The sequence below is a fragment of the Pan troglodytes genome, chromosome 5, assembly GCF_028858775.2.
Source record: "Pan troglodytes isolate AG18354 chromosome 5, NHGRI_mPanTro3-v2.0_pri, whole genome shotgun sequence".
In the NCBI taxonomy this organism is placed as follows: Eukaryota; Metazoa; Chordata; class Mammalia; order Primates; family Hominidae; genus Pan; species Pan troglodytes.
In genome coordinates, this window is record NC_072403.2 from 52,748,188 (window position 1) to 52,771,611 (window position 23,424).

General features: G+C 40.6%; 1 protein-coding gene across 6 annotated transcripts in view; it reads right to left on the reverse strand.

Moving 5' to 3' along the window:
• ADGRF5 (adhesion G protein-coupled receptor F5) overlaps positions 1 to 23,424 on the reverse strand; it is a 102,145-nt gene that overhangs the window by 17,282 nt on the left and 61,439 nt on the right. For all 6 annotated transcript variants that reach the window (XM_003311354.6, XM_009451410.5, XM_001140861.6 and 3 more), the window contains exons 4-11: positions 18,416 to 18,586; positions 14,170 to 14,346; positions 13,634 to 13,740; positions 12,123 to 12,181; positions 11,529 to 11,671; positions 9,885 to 10,106; positions 8,269 to 8,472; positions 1,946 to 2,116 (exon numbers count right to left, since the gene is read on the reverse strand). In XM_003311354.6, the coding sequence (XP_003311402.1) occupies positions 1,946 to 2,116; positions 8,269 to 8,472; positions 9,885 to 10,106; positions 11,529 to 11,671; positions 12,123 to 12,181; positions 13,634 to 13,740; positions 14,170 to 14,346; positions 18,416 to 18,586 (1,254 nt within the window). The remainder of the gene's footprint in view (positions 1 to 1,945; positions 2,117 to 8,268; positions 8,473 to 9,884; positions 10,107 to 11,528; positions 11,672 to 12,122; positions 12,182 to 13,633; positions 13,741 to 14,169; positions 14,347 to 18,415; positions 18,587 to 23,424) is intronic.

Sequence of the window (23,424 nt, forward strand, 5' to 3'; positions counted from 1 at the left end):
AAGCTTCTCACAGGTTCGTGAAAAATTACTAATCAAAAATATTAATAAGACTATTACAAATATAAAATATAAATATAAAAGCTTATATGAGCCTCCCACTATTTTTGTCTAACTGTGCACTTCTCTTTGAGTATATCTTTACATGGTTGATATTTCAAAACACCATTCACTTCAGTCTTCTATAAGTGAACAGCTTCATTTTGTGAGCTCACTGATGCTGGCCTACTTACCCAGTCAGTGTGAAATCTTATTATTAATAATATTATTTTTTTTTCTTTTTAGAGACAGGGTCTCATTCTGTCACCCAGGCTGGCACAATCACGGCTCACTGCAGCCTCAATCTTCTGGGCTTAATTGATCCTCCTGCTTCGGCCTCCCAAGAAGCTGGGACTACAGGCACACACCCCCATGCCTGGCTAATTTTATTTTTATTTTTTATTGGTAGAGACAGGGCTTTGCCATGTTGCTGGGGCTAGTCTCAAACTCCTAGGCTTAAGCCATCTGCTCACCTTGGCCTCCCAAAGTGCTGGGATTACAGGCATAAGCCACCATGCCTGGCCTAAAAATCTTATTCTTAATCATAATCCAATGACATCAGGGCTTTTTACAGTTACCATTTAGAAGCTGGGATTCAAATGTTCAGACAGCCCAAAGCCACTCAAAGAAGGTGTAATATGTCCCTGCATTGCCCTCCCCATCCATAGGCATCTTGAGATGGCTCTCTAAGGCTTAGCTATTTCTGTGAGTAAAAAGAAAAAGGCTCATGGAACCATGAATTTGGTCCTCTTGATTGTCTGATGAGATTCCAAACTACCAGACTAGTGATTTTCAGCAAAGGCTTAACATGTCCCTAAGACAGGTCCCAGTTTTGTGGATAGAGGTAAAGTTATGTTAAGTAATTTGGAGAATGATTAGTTTTACCTGAAAGCATTATTTCGCTAGAAGAGCTCATGAGTATTTTGAGCAATTTGCAGTTTTCTGGAGTGAGAACAGTTTTGATTATTTGAACATAACACAACTCTTTGTGTTAAAACTAGGAATGCAAAACTGTTCTACCTGTAGATATATGATTATTATATAGCTATATATTATATATTATAGATATATATTAGATATATAGATAGATTACGCCCACATAAACATAATCTTGATCTTTGTAAAAATGCTAAGTCACAATAGAAGAAAACATGAACAACAGTTAACAAGTGTTGCTTATATCAGTCGTTTCTCTAAACTTGTTCAAAAAAGGGTCTAATGATTAATCTAAATTGTTCATTTTTGTAAGACAGGTGGAAAAACAAGTTTGAATGTCCTCTTTTTACACGTGGGGTGAAATTATAATGCTTTATGATATAGGGAGAAATGACAATTTTAAGAAGCCTAACTAAACAATTAATTGAGAGACTAACAAATCACTCGTTCCAACCATAAGATAACCAGAAAGAATCAGATTATTAAGGCTTTCTGCAGCATTGTCTCTGGAACAGGTGAAATGGGAGAGGAGGAATGAGGAAGGGTGTTGAGGAGTAGTAGGGGAGTGAGCCAGGCTGCTGGAATTCAAGAATGGGAGAATGAAGTAATGAGGGAAAAGGGGAAAATTAGGGCCATTATCCTCATTACACATTCAATGATAATAGGGATAACCTGAGTGGGAAACCCTACTTCCCACTCCACCTCCTGCGTTACTCAGAGAATGCCCCGGGGTTCCTTCCTGGGAACCACTGTGTCCTACCACAACCATCCCCAATTGTTAAAAGACTCCCTCTGAATTTAAATGGCAGAGAGAGAAATCCTTTTCTATCTCCCATTGTGTGATTTGCCCTAACCACACTCCCTGTCTGTCCATTATTTTGCTCATAGATATTTCCATAGCTCATAGATCACTGGCAGCACTTATTTAAGGCGGAACCTATTTATGGCTAAAAATTCTAGGGAGAGTCCTTACCCACAGAGATGAATGTCACTTTTATGTTTGCACTGCCTCTGGCTCCGTAGGCACTGATGAACTCACAAGTGTAGATGACTGTTGTTCCAGACGACCCGCTTGGGCACTGGGTTCCATCAGCCTTGAGGGTGTATCTGCTGCAGCTAGAATCTATGTCTGTCTCAGGGGTTCCTATAATGAGAAGCAAATTGTTGCCATCCCAGCTGGCTAACTCTTTTATTTAGTAGCAAAGAGGTCAAATCATTTTTTTTTTCATAAAAGGAGTTACTATTTAAATAGATTTCTTCTCTGAATGGAGAGGTTGGGTTTATGGTGATTAGGTCTGCAGACTCTGTATCCAGGTTGCCTGGCTTCAGATCCCAAACTCCATCACTTACTAGCAAGATATTGTTGAGACAGTCACTTAACCACCTTGTGCTTCAGTTCTCCAGATGTAAAATGAGGATTAATAATTGCAGTTACTTCCCAGGACCACCGTAATGTTAAATGAGATAATATACATAAACTCTTAGAAAAGTACCTGACTGGGGCCTGCCCCAACAAAGACTATGAGCGATGGTTTTTCGAATGTGAACAATAAAAAAAGAGAAGCAAGCTGTTTGGGTGTGATTTAACTGGAAGAACAGATGTCAGATTATTTAGATTATTATGATTATTAAAAAGGGGAAGAAGCAATACTGGGGCACCTGGTATTCATCTTATCTGAGCATTTTTCACAGCATGTTCCCTGTTTAAATCTCTATGTTTTAGTGAAAACTTCAACTTCACGCATTCTCAGTTACCAGCAGCTTCCCCTTCAAAATAGCTCCCTTTCCATACCTTTCTTTCCTTTCCCAGAAATACCATGCCCTCCATGCCATCTTTCCTCTTGCCTCGGGTTCTACAACACCCTGTGGCTGATTTTTCCTACTCTAGTCCCTTTACTCTCCCTCCTTCCACCTTGCCTGCTGCCATGCACTCCTAAGGGAATCTTCAAACACTATCAATCTTCCGAAAATGAAGGAAAAAGAATAAGCCTTTTGATTAATTCCAACGTAAATGTGTCTTTTTCAGCCGTGGCTGATCAATGATATTTGACATATTTCAATCAACATGTAACTAGCTTTTCTCCCTAGACCCCAGAAAGGTTGTTTGAAACACCAAACTGATTTCCCTCTTTATCTATCTTGACTAAATTACCTCCTAGCTCACAGACATGAGTGTCTGTGCCCATCTCTAAGGCTCACCCCGCCACTTATCTCTTGAAAATCCACTTCTTCTAATTCTTCCAGGACATCCCTTCATCCTTTGCCCTTCCTCACCCTGTGTCTTTAATCTTTCCTCCCAGATTTCCTCCCCTTCAACCCCCAGATACACTCAAGTCTCCCTTCCTGAAATGGTCTTTCCCCAGTCTGAATGCTCCCTAGCCACCACTGCATTTCTTCCTCTCTTCATACCACCATGCTTCTGTGTTTGCCACCTCCAATTTTTCACTCCCGTTTCTCATCAAGTCTTGGCAATTGGCCTTTTTCACCCTCTCCTCTACCGAAAGTGTTCCTTTAAGGCCAACAGTGACCTCCCCTTTCCCGTATCCAGTGGCCTCCCCTCATACTACTTTGACTGCAGCATCCCATTCTCCTGACCACCTTCTCTCTGATTTGGCATGCTTGAGTCCTAGATGTCTCCCGCCCCTCTTTTCTCCTCATCCCTCCTTCTGGGTCTCCCTCTCAGGCTCTTTTCCTTCATCCCCTTCTCAAAGATTGCCCCTTTCCTCATCTTTTTCTCTATTCTCTCTGCAGGCAATCTCATCTATACCTATGGCTTCTAGTATAGCCCAAATTTGGATGACTCCCATTCTATTTCTAAGAGCAACACTCTTGTTGGAAACTTTAGAAGCAAAGTCCCAAGTGTTGCTCTGACATCTTCAGTACCTTCAACTCAATTGGTCCATTTAAGAACTCATCTTTTTTCTCCCCAGATAAAACCTGTACATCTTCCAATGTGTCCTTTCTTTGCACTTGGCATTTCCCCCAAAAAAAATCTTAAATTACTTGCATGCACTCACCTTTTACCCCTAGTCAGTTGTAAGAAACTTTTAGATTACTCTTCTGAAATATCTCACTATTGTCTTATCCACTCCTACCCATGGTAACTTGCTCAGACCCCATTATCTGTTGTCTGCCCATTACACATGATTGTAGCTGAGTCTCTATTTTCAGTTATTTGCCCCTGCAATCTATTGGCTATAAGACCTTAAAACTTATTTTTCCTAGGTTCAGCTCTCACCATCTGATGTCCCTCTTTTTACCTTTAAAACCTTACCATTGCCTACAGAATACAGTAAAATCCCTCTTAGCCTGGTATATTCAATTATTCACAGTGTGATTCCAATCTGCTTCTCTTCTCTTTATCTTCTTCTATAGCTCTCTCTGAAAAATTAGATCATCTCCTGGGGCTTGAACATGCCCTGTAGCTTTGCACCTCCATGCCTCTGTTCACACCTGAAATATTCTCACTCCCTCTTCCTCCTGCTGATTCTTACTGATCCTTAAAGACCCATCTATCTCACCAAACTAATGTACAAGACAATGATCTATGCAAGAAGGAGTGTATAAACAGATGTACAGAAATAATGATAGTGTGCAGTGGGTAGGTTCCATAAGAAAGAAGTCAATATGTTATGTAGATTAAAGGAGGGATGTTTAGTTGAGAGATTAGGGAAGATTTCAGAGAAGGGGAAGATTTGCTCTAGGCCTTAACAGACATTCAGGATTTTAATAGATAGAAATGGCGGCTGTAGTTCTGGTATGTGGTTGTATGTGGGTTGTGTGTGAGTAAATCCATACTCCTTGGAAAACTTGGCATTCCATCAAGCTGCTTCAGGGGCTGGGGCTGTGTTGGGGGGCGGGGGGTGGAAGAATAATAAACTGTGTGGGCTCCAATCCCTCCACCCTTTTTCTAACCAGAGCAGCTCCACTTTGGTCTGCTTTACACATTAGATGTGCTCTCAATGAGGGGCAATTTTGCCTCCCTGGAGGACATTTGGCAAGGTTTGGAGACATTTTTGGTTGTTGTAACTGGAGATGTTACTGGCATCTTGTAGGTACAGGCTGGGGATGCTGCTACATATCCTACAATGCACAGAACAGTTCCACCCAGCAAAGAATTATCTGACCCAAAATGTCAATAGTGCTGAGTTGAGAAGACTTGCATTAGACAGCCATGCAAGATTCTGCTTGAAAAATGGATTCTACTGTTAACTCAGAAAACCACTCCTATAAGCAAAAACACAAGCAGCAGCATGCAGGTCTTGTTCAGAGAACAATAACTACTTTTGTTAGGCTGAGATTCAGAGAAAGAGTGGAGAAAAGGCTCCAAAGAGGTGGTAAACTCAGAAAACACAAGCAGGACTTCCAAATTGGCATCATTCACATCGTGTTTCCTACAACACCCCTGGGACTGTGCAACCAGGAGCCCTGCATGGGAGGTACTGAATGCAGCTAATAAGTTGGTACTTTGCTTTCTGGAGAAGAGAAGGTATGTGATTACAATTTTGTTGTTCAAAATTAGATGACATCCCAGACCTTCCTCTATAAAATGGTGGTGATGGTACCTGCTTTGCAAGACTTTGTGTGGGGAGTGGAGAAAAACCAAGATGATAAATGTAAACATTGAAAACAGAGTTGAGGCCAGGTGTAGTGGCTCACGCCTGTAATCCCAGCACTTTGGGAGGCCAAGGTGGGCAGAGGTCAGGGGTTCGAGACCAGCCTGACCAACATGGTGAAACCCCATCTCTACTAAAAATAGAAAAATTAGCAGGGTGTGGTGGCAGGCACCTATAATCCCAGCTACACGGGAGGCTGAGGCAGGAGAATCCCTTGAACCCCGGGAGCGGAGGTTGCAGTGAGTCGAGATTGCGCCACTGCACTCCAGCCTGGGTGACAAAAGCAAGACTCTATCTCAAAAAACAAACAAACAAACAAAAAACAAAACGAAACAAAAAAACCAGAGTTGAATACATTGAATCTGCCACAATAACTATTTTGTGATCGCGTTGATACCCTTAAAGAATACTCCTTCACTTTTTTCCCATGCGGGAGGAAATCTTCATTGAATTTTAGTTTCTTAAAGTTAGAAATTCTGCCATTGTTGATTATTTCCTTTCCGTCTCATCCTTTTCCAGAGTGCTTTGAATATGCAACCATTTATGAGAGCAGGTCATTCATTCAGTTCCAAATGCTTTGGGTAAATTCTTTTGCTTGATTGTGTTCTACAGACTTGGAAAAATGGTTGTTAGTAGAACTTGTGGAATTTGGAGAAGAGAGCTGCAGAGAGGAAGCAGCAAGGGCAGGAGAAAGAAGGGCAGGGTGCCAAGGCAGAGGCTAAATCCATCAGAGAAACCACCGCGCAGGTCCCCAGGCTGCCAGCCCTGAGGCAGGAAATCCATTGTTCTGCAGTCATTCATCCCGCTCTAAGCATCTGCGCCACAGACTTCCTGATTCCTTTGCCAGAAGGCCAGGTTTTTCACCTTTCGGGGTTGAAAGCTTCTAAGCCAGTACCACAGGAATTGTGCAAGGTCCTTCTTCCATCTGGCAGTTCCTTCAGGATACCTACACCTCCTCTTCCTTAGAAATCAGGGAAGTGACTCCATGTATCATGTGTCAACATTTTCAGCTGTTACCACATGCCTTTCTTCTGAGTACTTTAATGTCTAATACAAATGCTTGCAGGTGAACTGTCGTTTGGAAATTACATGTGCTTAGGAAAATTTGCCTGTAAATTGATAGTTTTTGTTGTTGTTGTTGTTGTTTGAGACAGAGTCTCACTCTGTCACCCAGGCTGTAGTGCAGTGGCATGATCTCCGCTCACTGCAATCTCGGCCTCTTGGGTTCAAGTGATTCTCCTGCCTCAGCCTCCCGAGTAGCTGGGACTACAGGTGCACACCACCACACCTAGCTAATTTTTTGTATTTTTAGTAGAGATGGGGTTTCACCGTGTTGGCCAGGCTCGTCTCCAATGCTCAACCTCAGATGATCCACCTGCCTCGGCCTCTGAAAGTGCTGGGATTACAGGCATGAGCCACCGCCCCTGTTCTGATAATTTTTTAAAAATAATTTAATCAATTTCCATAGCTAAGGCTTTGTAAAAAGAAGGTTCACCACACTAATGTATTTCATGGGTAAAGCCACATTTTACTTTAAAGACTTTTTCTTTACAGATAAGCGCATTATACTGTTGTTTCTTAAGAGAAGAGTTGGATCTTGCTCTATGCAGTTTCTAGGTAAAACACTGTTCAAACTCTGCCTGACTAGCTCATTCCAGTGCTGGCCCACCAGGCATGCATAATATAGTTTGGCCAAGACAGACACTGGTTTTGTGAAACAAGACCTTTGGTGTGTCCTAATTCATTTCCTTCTTTCTTTCTTTCTTTCTTTCTTTCTTTCTTTCTTTCTTTCTTTCTTTCTTTCTTTCTCTCTCTCTTTCCTTCTTTCTTTCTTTCTTCCTTCTCTTTCTCTTTCTTTTCTTTCTTCTTTCTTTTTTTTCATATTTGACAACCTTGGATAAGTCATATAATCTGAACCTCAATTTCCTTATTTGCAAATTGGAAGTAAAATGCTTCAAATTTGTGGTCAAGCAATTAAAAAGCAGTAACATATTTTTTAAAGGGTTAATCATAAACTGTTATACAAAACAGAGTCAGTATTGCTGTTTTAATTTATTACCATTATTATTATTCATCAATATAAACTGGAGGGTGGGGAACTTTAGGTAAGATTTCAGATTGAAAACAAAAGCTAACAGGATCAGAAATCATATGAAATGACTGAGAGACAAACAGGTCTGCAGAGAGAGAGGGATAAAGCTGGAGGCACGGAGATAGAAAATATTGAGGTATGCATAGATACAAAGGCAGAGAAGTGAGAAGGACCAGACACCAGGAGAAGAGACACAGAAAGGAGAAGCTCCAAGTCAGACCTCAATGACAAATGACCTCATCCTTAGCTCTTTGCTGAAGATGAAAGGAAGGTGAGCACAAGCTTTTCTTGTCTTTTTTTAGATCCAAAATGCCATCGACCTAAGTCATCAGGATCCTTATTTCTTGGGTCTTCTGCTGCTGGGATCTCATCTACAACCAAAGCACGACACTTGTGTGCATATATTTTTGGGGTCTTGTTCTAGAGTGGCTAAGCTGGAGCTGGCATCAAACCTAATGCCTTTTCACAGTCTGAAATCCAGAAAATAACAGCCATCTGACATTTCCCTTTCCATACGCCACATCTCCCATTTCTACTTGGCCAAGAGGCAAAAACCTATTTGCAAAAGGGCTTATCTAACATTCTCACCTGGAATATTTATTTTTCCTTCCTGCTTCCATTCTACTTTGCTCCAATTAACATTACCCTGACTGCAGCAGTTCAAAGATACAGGATTGTTGTCGCACATCACCTTCATTTCTTCATTTGCCAAAATTTGGATGGGCATAACATCTATTTTCTTCTTGCACTCATATTCAAAAATGTCTAATATCAGTTTGCAAACATATTCACCTGCATAAAATACACAAAATCATGTATTATTATAACACATGTGTATTTTCTTAGAGGAATGTACCGTCAGCTCATGGATCATGACAGTACTTCATGAAGTATCATTTTCAAAAGCATCTGAGACTTGGTCTTAAAACGCCTAAAAAACCATTCAGGAATTCAGGAAGTGCAGATATTTCTCACGCCACAAAGTGGAGTACAGAGATGTTCTAAGGAAATAGTAGAAATTTTAGGGACTTTTCTAATAAGAAAAAAAGTATAACAATAGAAGAAGTAGAAAAGAAAAATCGAAAAGCCTTGGAGAATTAGAAAAAGATGGATAATATTGCCGTAGTATTTAACCATGTTGTAAATCAAAATCAACAACTATGTGATAGGACCCATATGTCTATAGCCCACCTCATCATGCAGAGAAAAGAAGATGGCCCCATTGGCATCTGAGTTACAATGCGGCTATTACATTCCAGAATATGTCAGGTTCACCACTAGTCTTAGGGAAGAATTAAGCCTTATGCTTGCTTCTGTAGTTGCTTGGAGGGGGCAAGAGGACAGGAGAAAGCCGAAGAGAGGGATAACAGTGGAGAACCAGAAAATTTGGTGAGGGCAGGGAGAACGATGGATATGTTCACTCTCTTGATTGTAGTAATGATTTCACAGGTGTACATGTGTCAAGGCTTTTTAAATATGTACAGTTTATTATATATCAATTCCTTCCTCAACAAAGCTATTTTAAATTTTTTTTAAAATCAATTGAAAATTAAATTAATAATAAAGTAATATTATATACTAAAACAAAATAATGAAAATAATTATATTATATACTATAATAAAACAAATAATGAAAATAATGAATTTTAAAATTAATTAACAATTAATACCACGGTGATATGATTTGGCTCTGTGTCCCCTCCCAAATCTCATGTCGAATTATAATCTGCACATGTTCAGGCAGGGCCCTGGTGGTAGGTGATTTTCTCATGGGGGCAGTTTCCCCCATGCTGTTCTCATGATAGGGAGTGAGTTCTCATGAGATCTGATGGTTTAAAACCAGATGTTTGACAATTCCCCAGACCCTCTCTCCCTCTCCTGCTGCCATGCAAGACATGCCTTGCTTCCCCTTTGCCTTCTGCCATGATTGTAAGTTTCCTGAGGCCTCCCCAACCATGCAGAACTGTGAGTCAATTAAACCTTTTTTCTTCATAAATTACCCAATCTCAGGTAGTTCTTTACAGCAGTGTAAAAATGGACTAATACATATCGGATTAATTTTCAGTTTTGAAAGGTTGAACCAGGAGACTTATTTTGGAAGAGAAAAACACTATCTACCTAGCTACGTAAAACACTATTACATATTTGCTTCTTTATAAGCTCTTCATTCCATTCCTCACACAAGTTACTGAATGGAGACCTACCTGCATCACCTGGAGTGATGTTGTGGATGGTGAGCTTGGACACCGAAGTCATGTTGTTGAAAAGTGCGGTGTAAATCGAGAATCTGCTGCTGTTCTGGATTTCCAACTGCTGTTCTTCATAGCGCCAAGACACATTGGAGGACAAAACTTCCTTTTCACACACCAGACTGACTGTGTCCCCTTCAAAGATGATTTCTGGTGTGACAAAGAAATTGCTTTCATCTGGAAACCCAAACAAAAGTTAATAAGATCCCAAAGCAAATAAATGTCACTGATGCTACTCACCACACACAACCACCACAAGGCTCTTGGAGGTCTTGACAGCATCTGTGGTGCTGAACTGGCTGAGGCAATGTGTCTCCTCACTCCATTCCCATGCAGCTGGTGTCTGAGCCCTGAGGAGGTATGTCCTGCCACATGCCAGGGACAGGGTTTCCCGACTGGGGTCTTTGCCCTATGGCTCCTTAATGGCAGTAATGGAGATTTTAAAGCTATTTTCAATATTTCAAAAAGTGTGGTAGAAAATTGCACATTTTCTTATTAAAAAAAACAAACTTAAATACCAAGTTTCTGTGCTACAGACTGGAATAATATCAACTGCTTCTTATCAGTAACCAATATCTCAAGCTTATTGAAAGCTCTGACCTAAGTCTTGAAGGATTTAGAAATGTAAAAACAAATTAATTAATTATAATAAAGTCTGCTTGAGAAATAAGAATTTCCTAATACTCATGGACCTCTTTAAGAGTGGGAGCTTTATAGACAGTAAGTTTGGATTTGAATCCTGGTTCTGTCCCACCCATAACTGTGTGGCCCTGGGGAACTTGCTTAGCCTGGCCGAGCCTTAGTTCCACTGTCTGGAAAACAGGAGCAGCGAGAGAGAGTTACATTGGGAGGTGACTTGGAGAAACTGTAGCTCTTATTATTGTTTTGGCAGTAAAAATCCATGGGATCACTGCCTTATCATTTCACAAATAAAAATAAAAACACAGCCAGGCATTTTGGCTCATGCCTGTAATCCCAACACTTTGGGAGGCTAAGGTGGGAGGTTTGCTTGGGGCCAGGAGTATGAGACCAGCCTGGGCAACATAGTGAGGTCCCATCTCTACAAAAAATAATAAAAAAAAATGTTAGCTGAGTATGGAGGTGTGCACCTGTGGCCCCAGCTACCCTAGAGGCTGAAGCAGGAGGATCACTTGAGCAAGGAAAGTAGAGGCTGTAGAGAGCCATGATTACACTATTGCACTCCAGCCGGGATGACAGAGGGCTGCACTCTGAGGCCTACTGCTCTAAAACAATGGCCCTCTATTTCTTATTGGTGCATTTTGTGAATATTTAAACCTCCACTGTGATATTAGTTTTACTTTTTTTACTTAGTTTTGGATCTGTTAATTTAGAAAATACACAAACCCAGATGGCTCTGTGACCCCCTTGTAAATCCCTGTGCCCCCTTTCCACACACCCCAGGTACAGTGGCATTAGTCAGATTGGGAGGCACTGGCATAAGAGGAGGAGGTGGTACAGAACCCCCTGTGCCAGGAACTGGAGTGTCTAGCTTCCCAGAGGACATTGTAGCATAAACTAATTTCCTAGGTTTACGCATAACCATAAATAACATGACCATATCTAAACAATTTCACTTACTGATAGTAACTGCTTGAAAGGAGTTGTAGTCCATTTTGTAGGTCTGATTGAGGCTCTGTACAACTTGTTCATTGGCTTTATGTATTAACTCAAGTGAAGGTGGTGTAGTCTTGACTTCATATGTCACAACCACACTTCCAGACCTGGACAGAGACCACTCAGTTCAGTAAAACAATAACTGACCTGGAAGAGTCTAGATATTTATGGCTTATTTGCTTAGGAAACAAAATAGCACAAACTGCCTGATGCAGCATGCAAATCTATGGATCTGACTGGCCAGCAGGATCTTCCAGAAGAAAGACATCATTGCGTGGCATTATTTCATTTTTATATTTCTGAACTATTTGGACTACAAACTTATCCCTTATCTTTGCTTGCAAATTTTTTTGCACATATATAGAATGAACACAAGTCTTTTACTCTCTTTCTTTTAAACAGGTACATCTGTAAGGGGTGAGGTACTTTTTTCACCTCTACCAAACTTCTCCTGCTGAGGATTCCACATGAATAATGCCTTTCTAGGGGGTTTACCTCCTTCACTACCATATGGATCCCAGCCATAAATTAGAAATGATCAAATTAAAGTATTCTTACTTGAACCCTGTCACAGTCACGCCCTTGAAGCCTGGTAAAATTCCGTAACCCTTCCGGAACTGAAAAATAAAGCAAGATGAATGTCATATATCAAAGTCGAGAAATAGGTATATCAAAAGATCTGAAGCAGAGTAAAAACCACATATTCCTAATCACACTAGGTAAAAATATCTTCTGTCTATTTTGTTAACTGTGGGCATTAGATTTCTGAAGAAGTAATTCCTATCTATGTCAGCCTGGGTCCTCCGAGAAGTAGACTAGATGAAATGTGCAAAAAATTTACTCAGGGAAATGTCTAGGAAAGAAAACGTGGAGGGAGCAGGGAAGACAGAGAGAGCCATCAGACTCCCAAATGAAAGAGAGGGAAGGAAGGTTGGCTAAAACCATCCTAGCCTGAGCCTGGAAATGTTCAATAAAGCCTTCCAAGGAGTCCCACTGTCTGCCAGACACAGATGTGTTGTGCCCCTTCATTGGTAGGGAGCAGCGGTGATGGTCGTGGATTTCAGAAGCAGCAGCTGCAGCCCTTGCTCCATTACATGACCTGTAGTTGGAGGTTTGTGAGGGGCACCCTCATGGCTGCCATACTGCAGGATTGGTTGGTGTGCCAGGTACCTAGGTGGTTGCTATGTAACTCTCTCTTTCAAAGCATATAATTTAGTGTAGTGTGTGTGTGAGGAGGGTTCTCCTGCTGTGCAGACATATTACATGCCAGAAATGTAAATCAAACATCCAAGAGCTCTTCTGAAGCAGCACTTCATCAAGGCACTCATGGGAGATGACAATATTTGGGTTACATGCTGAGATGAGCAGGAGGGTGCTGACAGCCTAAGGCAGGGCTCAGCTGACAGCCTAAGACAGGGCTCGGCTGCCAGGAGAAGGGAAGTCATTATCTCAGCCCACCTGTAATAATCTGTGCCACATCCATTGGGAAGCTCTGTTCCAAATATGTTAACTCTAGCAAAGTGTTTAGGTTTAGATGGATCAATTCAATGTGAAGCACTCAAGACAGGGCTGACAAACAGTTAACACTGGTGGAATAGTCTCTATTTTTATGTGAATCAATTTATATCTGTCTTAGGTATGAATGCCTAGCAACCTCTGGTGTAGAGTGGTTTGAAACCCTCTGTGCTCAGCCACGGGTTGGTCTGCCCAAAAGTTGTTAGGGGTTTCATTCATGTGATATATGAAGAATAGAAATGCACCAACTCATGCTTGTAGGCTATAGGTTCTTGGGGCTTTGAATACGTTTTAGTGAATTGATGCCACCAAATCTTAACTGAACCAGTTCCACCCTGAGAAAAATTTATACTTATAGGTCAAGGTGAGTCACACTGTCCCCTAAACATGATTTGATTTGAGCACATATTAATTCACCATCTCAGATGTAAAAGAATAATAAATCCACATCTGTAAATTCTGACAGATCCAAGCCACTGTTCATTGTGAATGCCATAGACTCAGTTCAGTCCAAACAGTTTGTTAGTTAAGACGTTCTTGGGGCCAAAACCTACCGCTGTTTCCAAGTCGGTCTTGTAGGACCTATAGAGGGCAGAGGAAGTGTTCATGAGGTCTTCTTGAAAGCCTACATTTAGTCTGACTCTCATGTTCAGGGTAACATCTGTTGAAAAACACAGGGCAATATTTAAAAATATGTTAGTGTCCGAGTATATACAAACCAGAAACATTTGTAAGCTGTTTTTGTTTGTTTGTTTGAGACGGAGTCTCCCTCTGTCTCCCAGGCTGGAGTGCAACGGCACGATCTCAGCTCACTGCAACCTCTGCTTCCCAGGTTCAAGTGATGCTCCTGCCTCACCCTCCCGAGTAGCTGGGACTACAGGCATGCGCCACCACATCCAGCTAATTTTTGCATTTTTAGTAGAGGTAGGGTTTCACCATGTTGGCCAGGATGCTGTCAAAGTCCTGACCTCAGGTGATCCATCCACATCTGACTATCAAAGTGCTGGGATTACAGGCATGAGCCACCATGCCCACTCATAAACTGTTGTTGAATAGCCACTCAACGAGCATTTAATGAGCAGTTACTTACCTTCCTGAAGCAGGCAAAAAGGTCCATTGGGAGGCAGTTCTTTAAGGCAACTGCAATGGTGCCCTGGGAGGAAGACGCCACGCTCTTGACAAATGAGATTGTGAAGACACCTTTCCCGAGGCCACCCATAGCCTGTCTCGCAGGAGCACCAGATTTCATTTCCAGCAGGTCTGCAGACTATCATTAACCAGAACAGCAAGGAGAGAGGTGGAGAAGGTGGTCACCACATTTGTATTTATAGCCTGCAGGTATTCATTCTTGAAGAAAATCCTAATCTGACTTTATATTACCTTTCTGAGAAGTTCAATAGCACTGCATAAAATTGATGTTTGCATGTATGCATCACCATGCTATTAGCCATGACAATCTGAAAGATGACTGCTGTGACGGTTGAGTGATGAATGGCTAAGTCATCTTTTAGATAGTCATGCCTAATAGCTAATAGCCACCAGATGTCCATGATGATAAGTATAAGGTAGCTAGCCTCCAAGATGACCTTTGCCCATCCCTACCACTAGGTATTCAAACCCTTTTGTACTACCTTCTTATATTGTACTAGGATTGGTCTATGTAATCAACAGAATATGACAGAGGTGACGGTATGGCACTTCTGAGATTAGGTTATTAAAAACACTATAGTTTTCCTCTTGGTTGCTCTCTCTTTCTCCCCTCACTCTGGGAGAAGTTGACTGCCATGGCATGAAGACACATCATGGAGAGGTCCACATGGCAAGGAACTGAGGTCTACAGCCAATAGCTAGTGAGAAACTGGAGGCTGCCAACAACCACATGAGTGAGCTTAGAAATAAATTTTACTGGCCAGGCACAGTGGCTCACTCCTATAATCCCAGCACTTGGGAGGCCAAGGCAGTTGGATCACTTGAGCCCAGGAGTTTGAGACCAGCCTGGGCAACATAGCAAAACCCTATCCTACAAACAATACAAAAACATTAGCTGGGCATGGTGGTGTGTCCCAGCTACTCAGGAGGCTGAGGTGGGAGGATTGCTTGAGCCTGGGAGGAAGAGGTTGCAGTGAGTTGAGATTGCAACCACTACACTCCAGCCTGGGCAACAAAGTGAGACCCTGTCTCAAAAAAAAAAAAAAAGAAAAGAAAAAGAAAAAGAAAGAAAGAAAAGAAAGAAAGGAAGAAAGAAAAAACAGAATTTTTTTTCATATGCCAGTTATGCTTTCATATGATGACAGCACTGGTTGATAGATTATTTATAAACTTACAAGAGACCCTGAGCCAGAACCACCCAGCTAAGCTGCTCTAAGATTTCTGACCCTCAAAAACTGAGTCTATCTTCTAATAAGAGAACTAAACTTTTTTTTTTCCATTACCATAAAAACCCTACTTAGGACACAAAGACAAAAAGAAAAAAGTGTCCTTTTACATCCCGCACTCGCAGAGAAAAACAAGAGGCCTTGTCTTGATGGAAGCCCCAGTGAGGAAGAATAAGCATTCTCAAATTAAAGTGAGACCCTCTGGCCTGGGCCTGGTTCATCTCTGGGCCTATGTACCACATAAAAAGAAGGGTCAACCTTGGCATTGCAGTGAGTGACTTTCACGGCTTTAGTGCATTTTCATCTCCCAGAGTGAGCAAAAAGGACCAATGCTTCCTTTCTACTTGTTAAATGCTGCAGGATGTATGTTAGAGCATACCTCTATTTGTAGACTATTGTAGATACAGTTTATAAGGCAAATAAGTTTATACGTGTATAGAAGTTTATTTTTATATAACTGTTAGTACCAACACTCATCAATACTTCCACCTTCTACATCTTAATACTTAACAAATATAAATACAATGATTTAAAAAACTCTCAGATAATAAATGTTTGTTATTTTATGATGCAAGGTTTTAGACTCTGTTGTGCACCAATAGATAACAAATGTAGAGTGCAAGTAAATTTGTGTCTTTTACATATCAAGTCAGGTGTGAACAGCCTACATGAACTCTGCTCTCATTGGAGACAGTAAGAAATGTTCTGAAATCAGAGTGCTTTGAATCAATTTCCAAAGCTAGACCAAAGTCACATCTTTGGGAGCTGTTTGTTCTGCAGATGGGTAGCCAGGCAAAGTCCCACAGAGTGACTATCCAAAGGGAAGTTATCAAATAGTTGTTTCTGAAATAGGAGGGACAACACATTCGAGTTAATTCCTTGGGCACTGATGCAGCCTGTGTCCCAGCAGTGGGTGGCAGTGGGGCAGGAGAATTAGAAATAGAAGAAACTGGAGCTACTAACAAAGAAGCTGAGTGCCCGCTAGAGGTAATTTGAGGATAGCCAACAGGATTCCACTTGTTGAAATCTCTCTTACTGACATGAAATTCCAGTGCTAAAGCAATTTTGTTATTGTCATCTGTTTTGTAAGGGAGCATTATGGGAGGAGTAGTTGAAGAACTTTTGAGTCCCACATAAAATGCAAACATGCCTTAGGAGAATGGAAAAAGTTACCACTTGCAGACCACCTGACATATCCCAGGTATTGTTCGGTGCTTTACTCACATTGTCTGGTTTTAAATATCCTCAGTTTTATTTGCCATTACTAAAAAAGGATCATAAGGTAGGCTGTTGGAAGAATGAGGCGAGGGAAGGATGGAAAAAGGAAGATGGTGAAAGTTTGGATGCTTAGACATTAGTGCCATGGTCAGTAGGCCTAACCTTCATTGCCTACCCATCCCATTCACTTCCTCTTTTAGGCCAACTCCTCTTAGCTGTTCCCTGCTGGTCCTGAGGTCCATGAGCCTGAGGCTTTCTCTGCTACATTGAAGTATCCACTTTTGTCAAACCTGTTTCATAGTTCACTATCAGAAAAGATTCACCCCCTCTATGTGTGAATGACCAGTCTTTCTGGAAGGATAAATTAAACTTTCCAAGGTCAATTGCATTTTAATTGAGAAGCTTGTTAACCCAAGTTTTTAAGATGGTGAAGCCTCTTGAAGTCATCCCATCTCTAGTAGAAAAAAATCAGAGAGAGTTTGTTAGTATGTTTATATTGAATATATGTAAGATAAACTCACAACTAAAGCTCAAGTGTCTATAATCACAAATTGTTCAACAAAAAACTATTTTTGATACTTGGTCTGTTTTGTTTACTGGATTCACTTACTAGCACCTACAGAGATACCAAAAGGTTTCTGTTAAAAAATTTGGGAAGCAAAATTGACTAAAATCTATCCAATAATTTATTCTAAAGGCAAAAGATCTGTGCCGGGTGGGAACATAGAAGGGTGTTTCCTATGTATTTTCCAAAGTACCCTAGTTCGGTGAGATGTTCTCTGGATAAACAGTGGGAAACACAGCAGAAGTTCACTGCTCCTGAAGGACTCATAATGCACATTGGCATCCAACTGGAAAACCACTAACTCAAGGAAATTAGTGCTAATGGTAGAAATCAGTGGGAAATGGCATCCAAAAGGAGTGATAAGGGAGCTATGACTTCGAGTAACATATATTAAGAATCAAAAATTAAAATGCATGTACCGACATTGGGATGGACTATTTGAAATATGCGAGTTCAAGAAGAATTTCAAAAACAAGAATTTTTTCTTGCCTTCATTTTAGAATAATAAAACCCAACATCTATTAGTGCTTTCCAATTTAAAAAACAATTCCCTGTTATCAGATAACTGGAAGCCTTATCTCACAACTTCTACTGTATACCAAGTCTTGGGTGATGGTCTCTGGAGACATAGGGAAGTTAGCATGACCTTGGAAAAGAGTTTGCAACCAGAAAGTCCAATCTATGGCCTAAGAGGTTCTACTTAATGCCTTGCTTCTGATGCAGGCATGTACCTGTTTCCTATTTCCTGACCTATAATGCCAAAGAGAAGGGTATCTGGTACTTACTAATATCTTGAACCAGTCCTTGTTATGTCTATTGATATACCAAGGGAGGAGGACACAGGGAAGAGGACCCAGTAGTTTATCTGCCCAAGGGAAGAGGACCCAGTAGTTTATTATGAAGGACCTGGCCATATCTTGGGATCACTTTATGACAAGCATCATAGAAACCACCAAGCAAACCTTTGGTCACCATTTAAAATAAGAAACCTCTGGCTGCAGAGTTTACTGATAGAGGCTTCATTCAGGAAGGCTGTGAAGTCACAGAATCACACATCCGTCTCGGTAAGTCATTTCACTTGCCTACTAAGTAAAAGATTGCTCTGATAGTCAGGAGCTCAGACAGTCTGTCTCAAGACATCCAATCATTTATTCTGAAGCAATGGGTCTCTTACTCACCTGTTGTCACATTTATGCTCAAAATGTCGGTAATTTGGTCAGTGTTATTCCCATGAATTGGAAAACTGAGGCTGTTCAAGTAGGCTTTGATAGGATCCAGGAAGGATGCATTTTCAAAACTGATCTCAATATTAACAGTGTATTCTTCAGCTGTAGGACTTTTTGTGGCAACTGCAATGAAAGCACATGAAGGCTGAGAGAACTTACCATGGGAGATGGAGTAAGATCATGATGGATATTTCAGCAGTTAAAGGTAATGACAGGTACATGTGAATGGTTGGTCTATCAACCCTTAGGAATTTCTAATGAAATCTTTAGAGAAAAAGAAGGTTTATTTACTTACCACCTTGGTGTCCAAGGCCAAGCACTGCTGTGTGAAGTATGGAACGTAATGAGGCAAGAGCGGAAGCAGAGAGAATAGCAGGGAGGGTCTGGGAACTGTTCGGGCAAAATATGTCACAGTCAGGACTCAAAGGAGTGAGTCAGTGTTTCATCTGCAGTATGCATCAGTCGATAGATGCACACTCTAAGGGCTGAACCATGCATGGCTTGAAGACATCTGGGAAAAGTCACCCAGTTAATTCTCTTTGCCCTTAGCCTATGGAAAGAGCATATATTCTTTGCTCTTCCTCTGTATCTCCAGTGTTCAGAACTGGACACTGCTTTTGTTGAGGTGCTCAACAAAAGTTTGGCAAATTGGAAAGTAAAATAAAAGAGATTTTCAGCTCTTCATTGTTTTTCCAAATTGTCTCTGGGTGGTTACCTGGCTTGCATTCAAGATGGATCTGTTCCCCAACACACAGCTACATCAGGCAGGCTAATATATATGTGTATGTGTGTGTATGTGTATACATATATATATATATAAAAAAAATAGAGAGAGTATATATAGTATACACAGTCTATATATAGAATTATATATATAGACTACTATATATACTATGTAGTATATATAGTACAGTATATATAGTATAGTAATATAGTATATATAGTCTATATACAGTAGTCTATATAGAGTAGTCCATATACAGTCTATGTATAGAGACTACATAGTCTTTATATAGTATATATACTACATAAAGTATAAAGACTATAGTCTTTATATAGTATATATCCTAAAGTCTATATATAGCATGCTATATATGGTATGCTATATATAGTCTAAGTTTATATATAGAGAGACTATATATAGTCTACTCTATGTTTATATAGAGACTATATATATATATGTGTGTGTGTATATATATATATATATATATATATATATAGTCTGGCCTGCCTGAGGTAGGTGTGTGTTGAGGAACAAATCCACCTTGACTATAGTAGTCTATATTGACTACTATATATACATATATAGACTATATTTAGACTGTCTAGTCTAGTCTATATATATAGTCTGTACAAACATTATATATTATATATAAACACTATATATAATATATATGTGTGTGTGTGTATATATATATACATAGTTTTCTATACCACATCATATCTGGGCCACTAGTTTTAAGCTTCCCAAGAGCAGGAACTGTTTCTTTCATGTTTCTTTCACTTCTCTTAGCCTTACTTACTCCATCTGGCAAAGAGCTCACCACATTATAAATAAATGACCAATCAATTCTTGTTAAACCTGAAACTCTCTGTCACTGACCAGATCTTTGACCTAATCTTGGCTAGAATATATAACTGAAGCCATGGCCACAGTTAATACTTAATAAAGAATCTTCAAGGAATAAGAAAGTTTTACACAGATAAATTGAGAATATTTTTCTTTTTTCTGGACAGGACCTCTCTCTGTCGCCCAGGCTGGAGTGTAGTGGCACGACCTTGGCTCACTGTGACCTCCACCTCCTGGGCCCAAGTGATTCTCTGGCTTCAGCCTCCCGAGGAGCTGGGACCACAAGCTCATACCATCATGGCCAGCTAATTTCTGTACTTTTTGTACAGATGGGGTTTCGCCATGTTGCCCAGGCTTGTTTTGAAGTCTTGGGCTCAAGCGATCTGCCTGCCTCGGCCTCCCAAAGTGCTGAGATTATAGTCATGAGCTGCTGTGCCCAGTCATTGAAAATATTTTATCTTGTCAGTTAAATAAGGAAAAAAGTAGGGCGGGCGCCATGGCTCACGCCTGTAATCCCAGCACTTTGGGAGGCCGAGGTGGGCAGATCACCTGAGGTCAGGAGTTCGAGACCAGCCTGGCCAACATGGTGAAACCCCGTCTCTACTAAAAGTACAAAAATTAGCTGGGCATGGTGGCATGTGCCTGTAATCCCAGCTACTCAGGAGGCTGAGGCAGAAGAATCACTTGAACCCAGGAGGCAGAGGTTGCAGTGAGCTAATATCGCGCCACTGCACTCCAGCCTGGGTGGCGAGAGACACTCTATCTCAAAAAAAAGAAAAAAATAAGGAAAAAATTAGTGAATACTTATAAAATGATTACTTTAAAATTTACATTCTATCTGAAAAGATGAAGTTTATTGTACCATAAAATTAAAATTCTATGTTAAAAGGGCAAAAAATTTTCCCATAATATTGCAAGATTTAAATATTCCAAGGACTCTTGGTGTGAAATACTAAAATAGAGTAAGTTTATCCTGGGAAACTCTAATTGTTGAATGTTTGTTTCAGAAAGCTGTAACATTTGTTCATTTAGCTTGGAAAACTGTTTGTCTTAGGTCTTTGGATTTACCCATCAACCTTGTTGAGAATTATTTCATCCTGGCATCATTCAGCTTCCGCAATTAACTCAGCCTATAAAAAAGGTCCGTCGCAGATTTTCCTAAAATTAAGAATGAATATTAAGGTATACTTCTTCTTTATAAAAATGTACTTGACAAATAGAATAAAGTGACTTTTATAAGAATGCGGAAACTCAGCCTGTGATGATAGTATGGCATTGCCTAAAATTTCCTGTTGACTTTCTGATTCTCAAATGGTCCTGTGATGAAAACAAGCTTCCTGGAAGAATGGTTAATCTTACTTTATGTGATTCTAACTATGGACACATTATGTTGTCCACTGGGAATATTTACGAGAAGAAAGGCTGCATAATATTTACAAGTTCTGCCTTAGTGCACATTCTTTTTCCTGAAAAGTAATGCAGCAACGTTTATATCCTCCAGAGGGTTCACTACCTCCAGCATCCTCTTTGCCATGCCAGTCTACTATCCTCCCATAAATATAAACAGGATTTCCTGGATGGTAGCTGCCTTTTGGATGGGTGAGGTCAGTAACAAATTCATATCATATCCACTTCATTACTGGCTTTGTTGCATCCCAGGATCTGATCCCACAAAATATCAATGCCTGCCTGAGGGTCATGTCTGGCCCTGTGCTCTTTTCAGTCACAGCTGAAGAACAAGTGTGTGCCTAGAAAGCACATGGTGATTCACGGATGTTATCACTCCCCATTGAAACCAAGGCAGTTCTGCTCAGATTTTACAAGGAGCCGAGCCAAAGCATCAAGAACTAAGAGGAAAGGCTCTTGTGACCTTAGCAAGTTTCAGTCTATAGCATTCCTGCAGCTGTTAATGTGAGCACCCAGCCTCTAAGGACCTCTTTCCTTTACCTTTTATGTTCTCCAACAGCGTCTAAAAAGAGTTTCAGAATCACCCTCAGCCTGAGCGTCACCTCTGTAGAAACTGATATGGATGGGGAACCTCGAATAGAGAAGGAAATGCCTTCTCCTTGAAAATACTCAATTATTTGAAACAGGCTCAAAAACACCACTGTAATTTAGCAGGCTGTTGGCTTACTCTTGGAAATCATCTACTCCAGTGATCCCCAAACTTAACTGAGGATTATATACACCTAGGGAATACACAAATACACACACACACACACACACACGCACAGAGAGAGAGAGAAAGAGATTTTGGAGCTCAGCCCATGTGAACCAAAGTAAATGGGACCACTTTGTAAACTTTAAAGTACTATTAAAAATATGAGTTATTATTGTTAAATGTGTCTTTAGAACTTGATATACAATTCCTAAAGTAAATTCTAAAATAAAATCAAGTTCAAAGGCAAAATGATTAATAATAAATCAAAGAATTATGTAAGCCTTTGTTTAATTTTATTCAACATAATAAATGTCTTAAAAATTCACATTCAGGGCCAGGCACGGTGGCTCACGCTTGTAATCCCAGCACTTTGGGAGGCTGAGGCGGGTGGATCACAAGGTCAGGAGTTCGAGACCTACCTGGCCAACACAGTGAAATGCCATCTCTACTAAAAATACAAAAATTAGCTGGGTGTGATGGCAGGCACCTGTAATCCCAGCTACTTGGGAGGCTGAGGCAGGAGAATCACACGAACCCTGGAGGTGGAGGTTGCAGTGAGCCGAGATTGCGCCACTGCACTCCAGCCTGGGAGACAGAGATAGACCCCATCTCAGAAAAAGAAAAGAAAAAGTTCACATTCAGGAAAAATGCATTGTGACCCATTGTCATTGACACTCATGTATTTTGATATTAAGCATTGCTCCGCTCATCTGTTTGTTCCTTGATTTAATGATTTACCTGTAATTTTACTATTTATTGAATGCCTGTTTTCTAGGCACTGCACTAGGAGCTGGAGACACAGGGTGAATAAAAGGAGCAAAGCCCTGTCTTTGAGGATCTTTCATCATTATACTGGAGGCAAAAGATAAGTTTACATTTTAATTTAATAAAGGAAGGCAAGAGTGATGGGGACAACAGGGATTTTTTTTTTTTTTTTTGGTAGAATGGTTACAAAAGACCTTTCTCAAGCAGTAAACTTTGAGCAGAGACTCAGATGAAGTAAGGGATGAACCAGGAAGCTCTCTGGATAATGTCACTCTAGGAAGAGTAAACAGGTGTTAAAACCCTGAGATAGCAACCCTCTTGGCTTGCTTGAGGAATAGCAAGAAGATGCCCTCAATCCCCCAGTACGCACTTGAAATTGGGTCATTTCTTCTCGTCTGAAGCCTGGAACAGTATCAAGGTCCTATAGGCAAACAGAACATAGAGGCTGTGGCTGAGCCTTTTTCC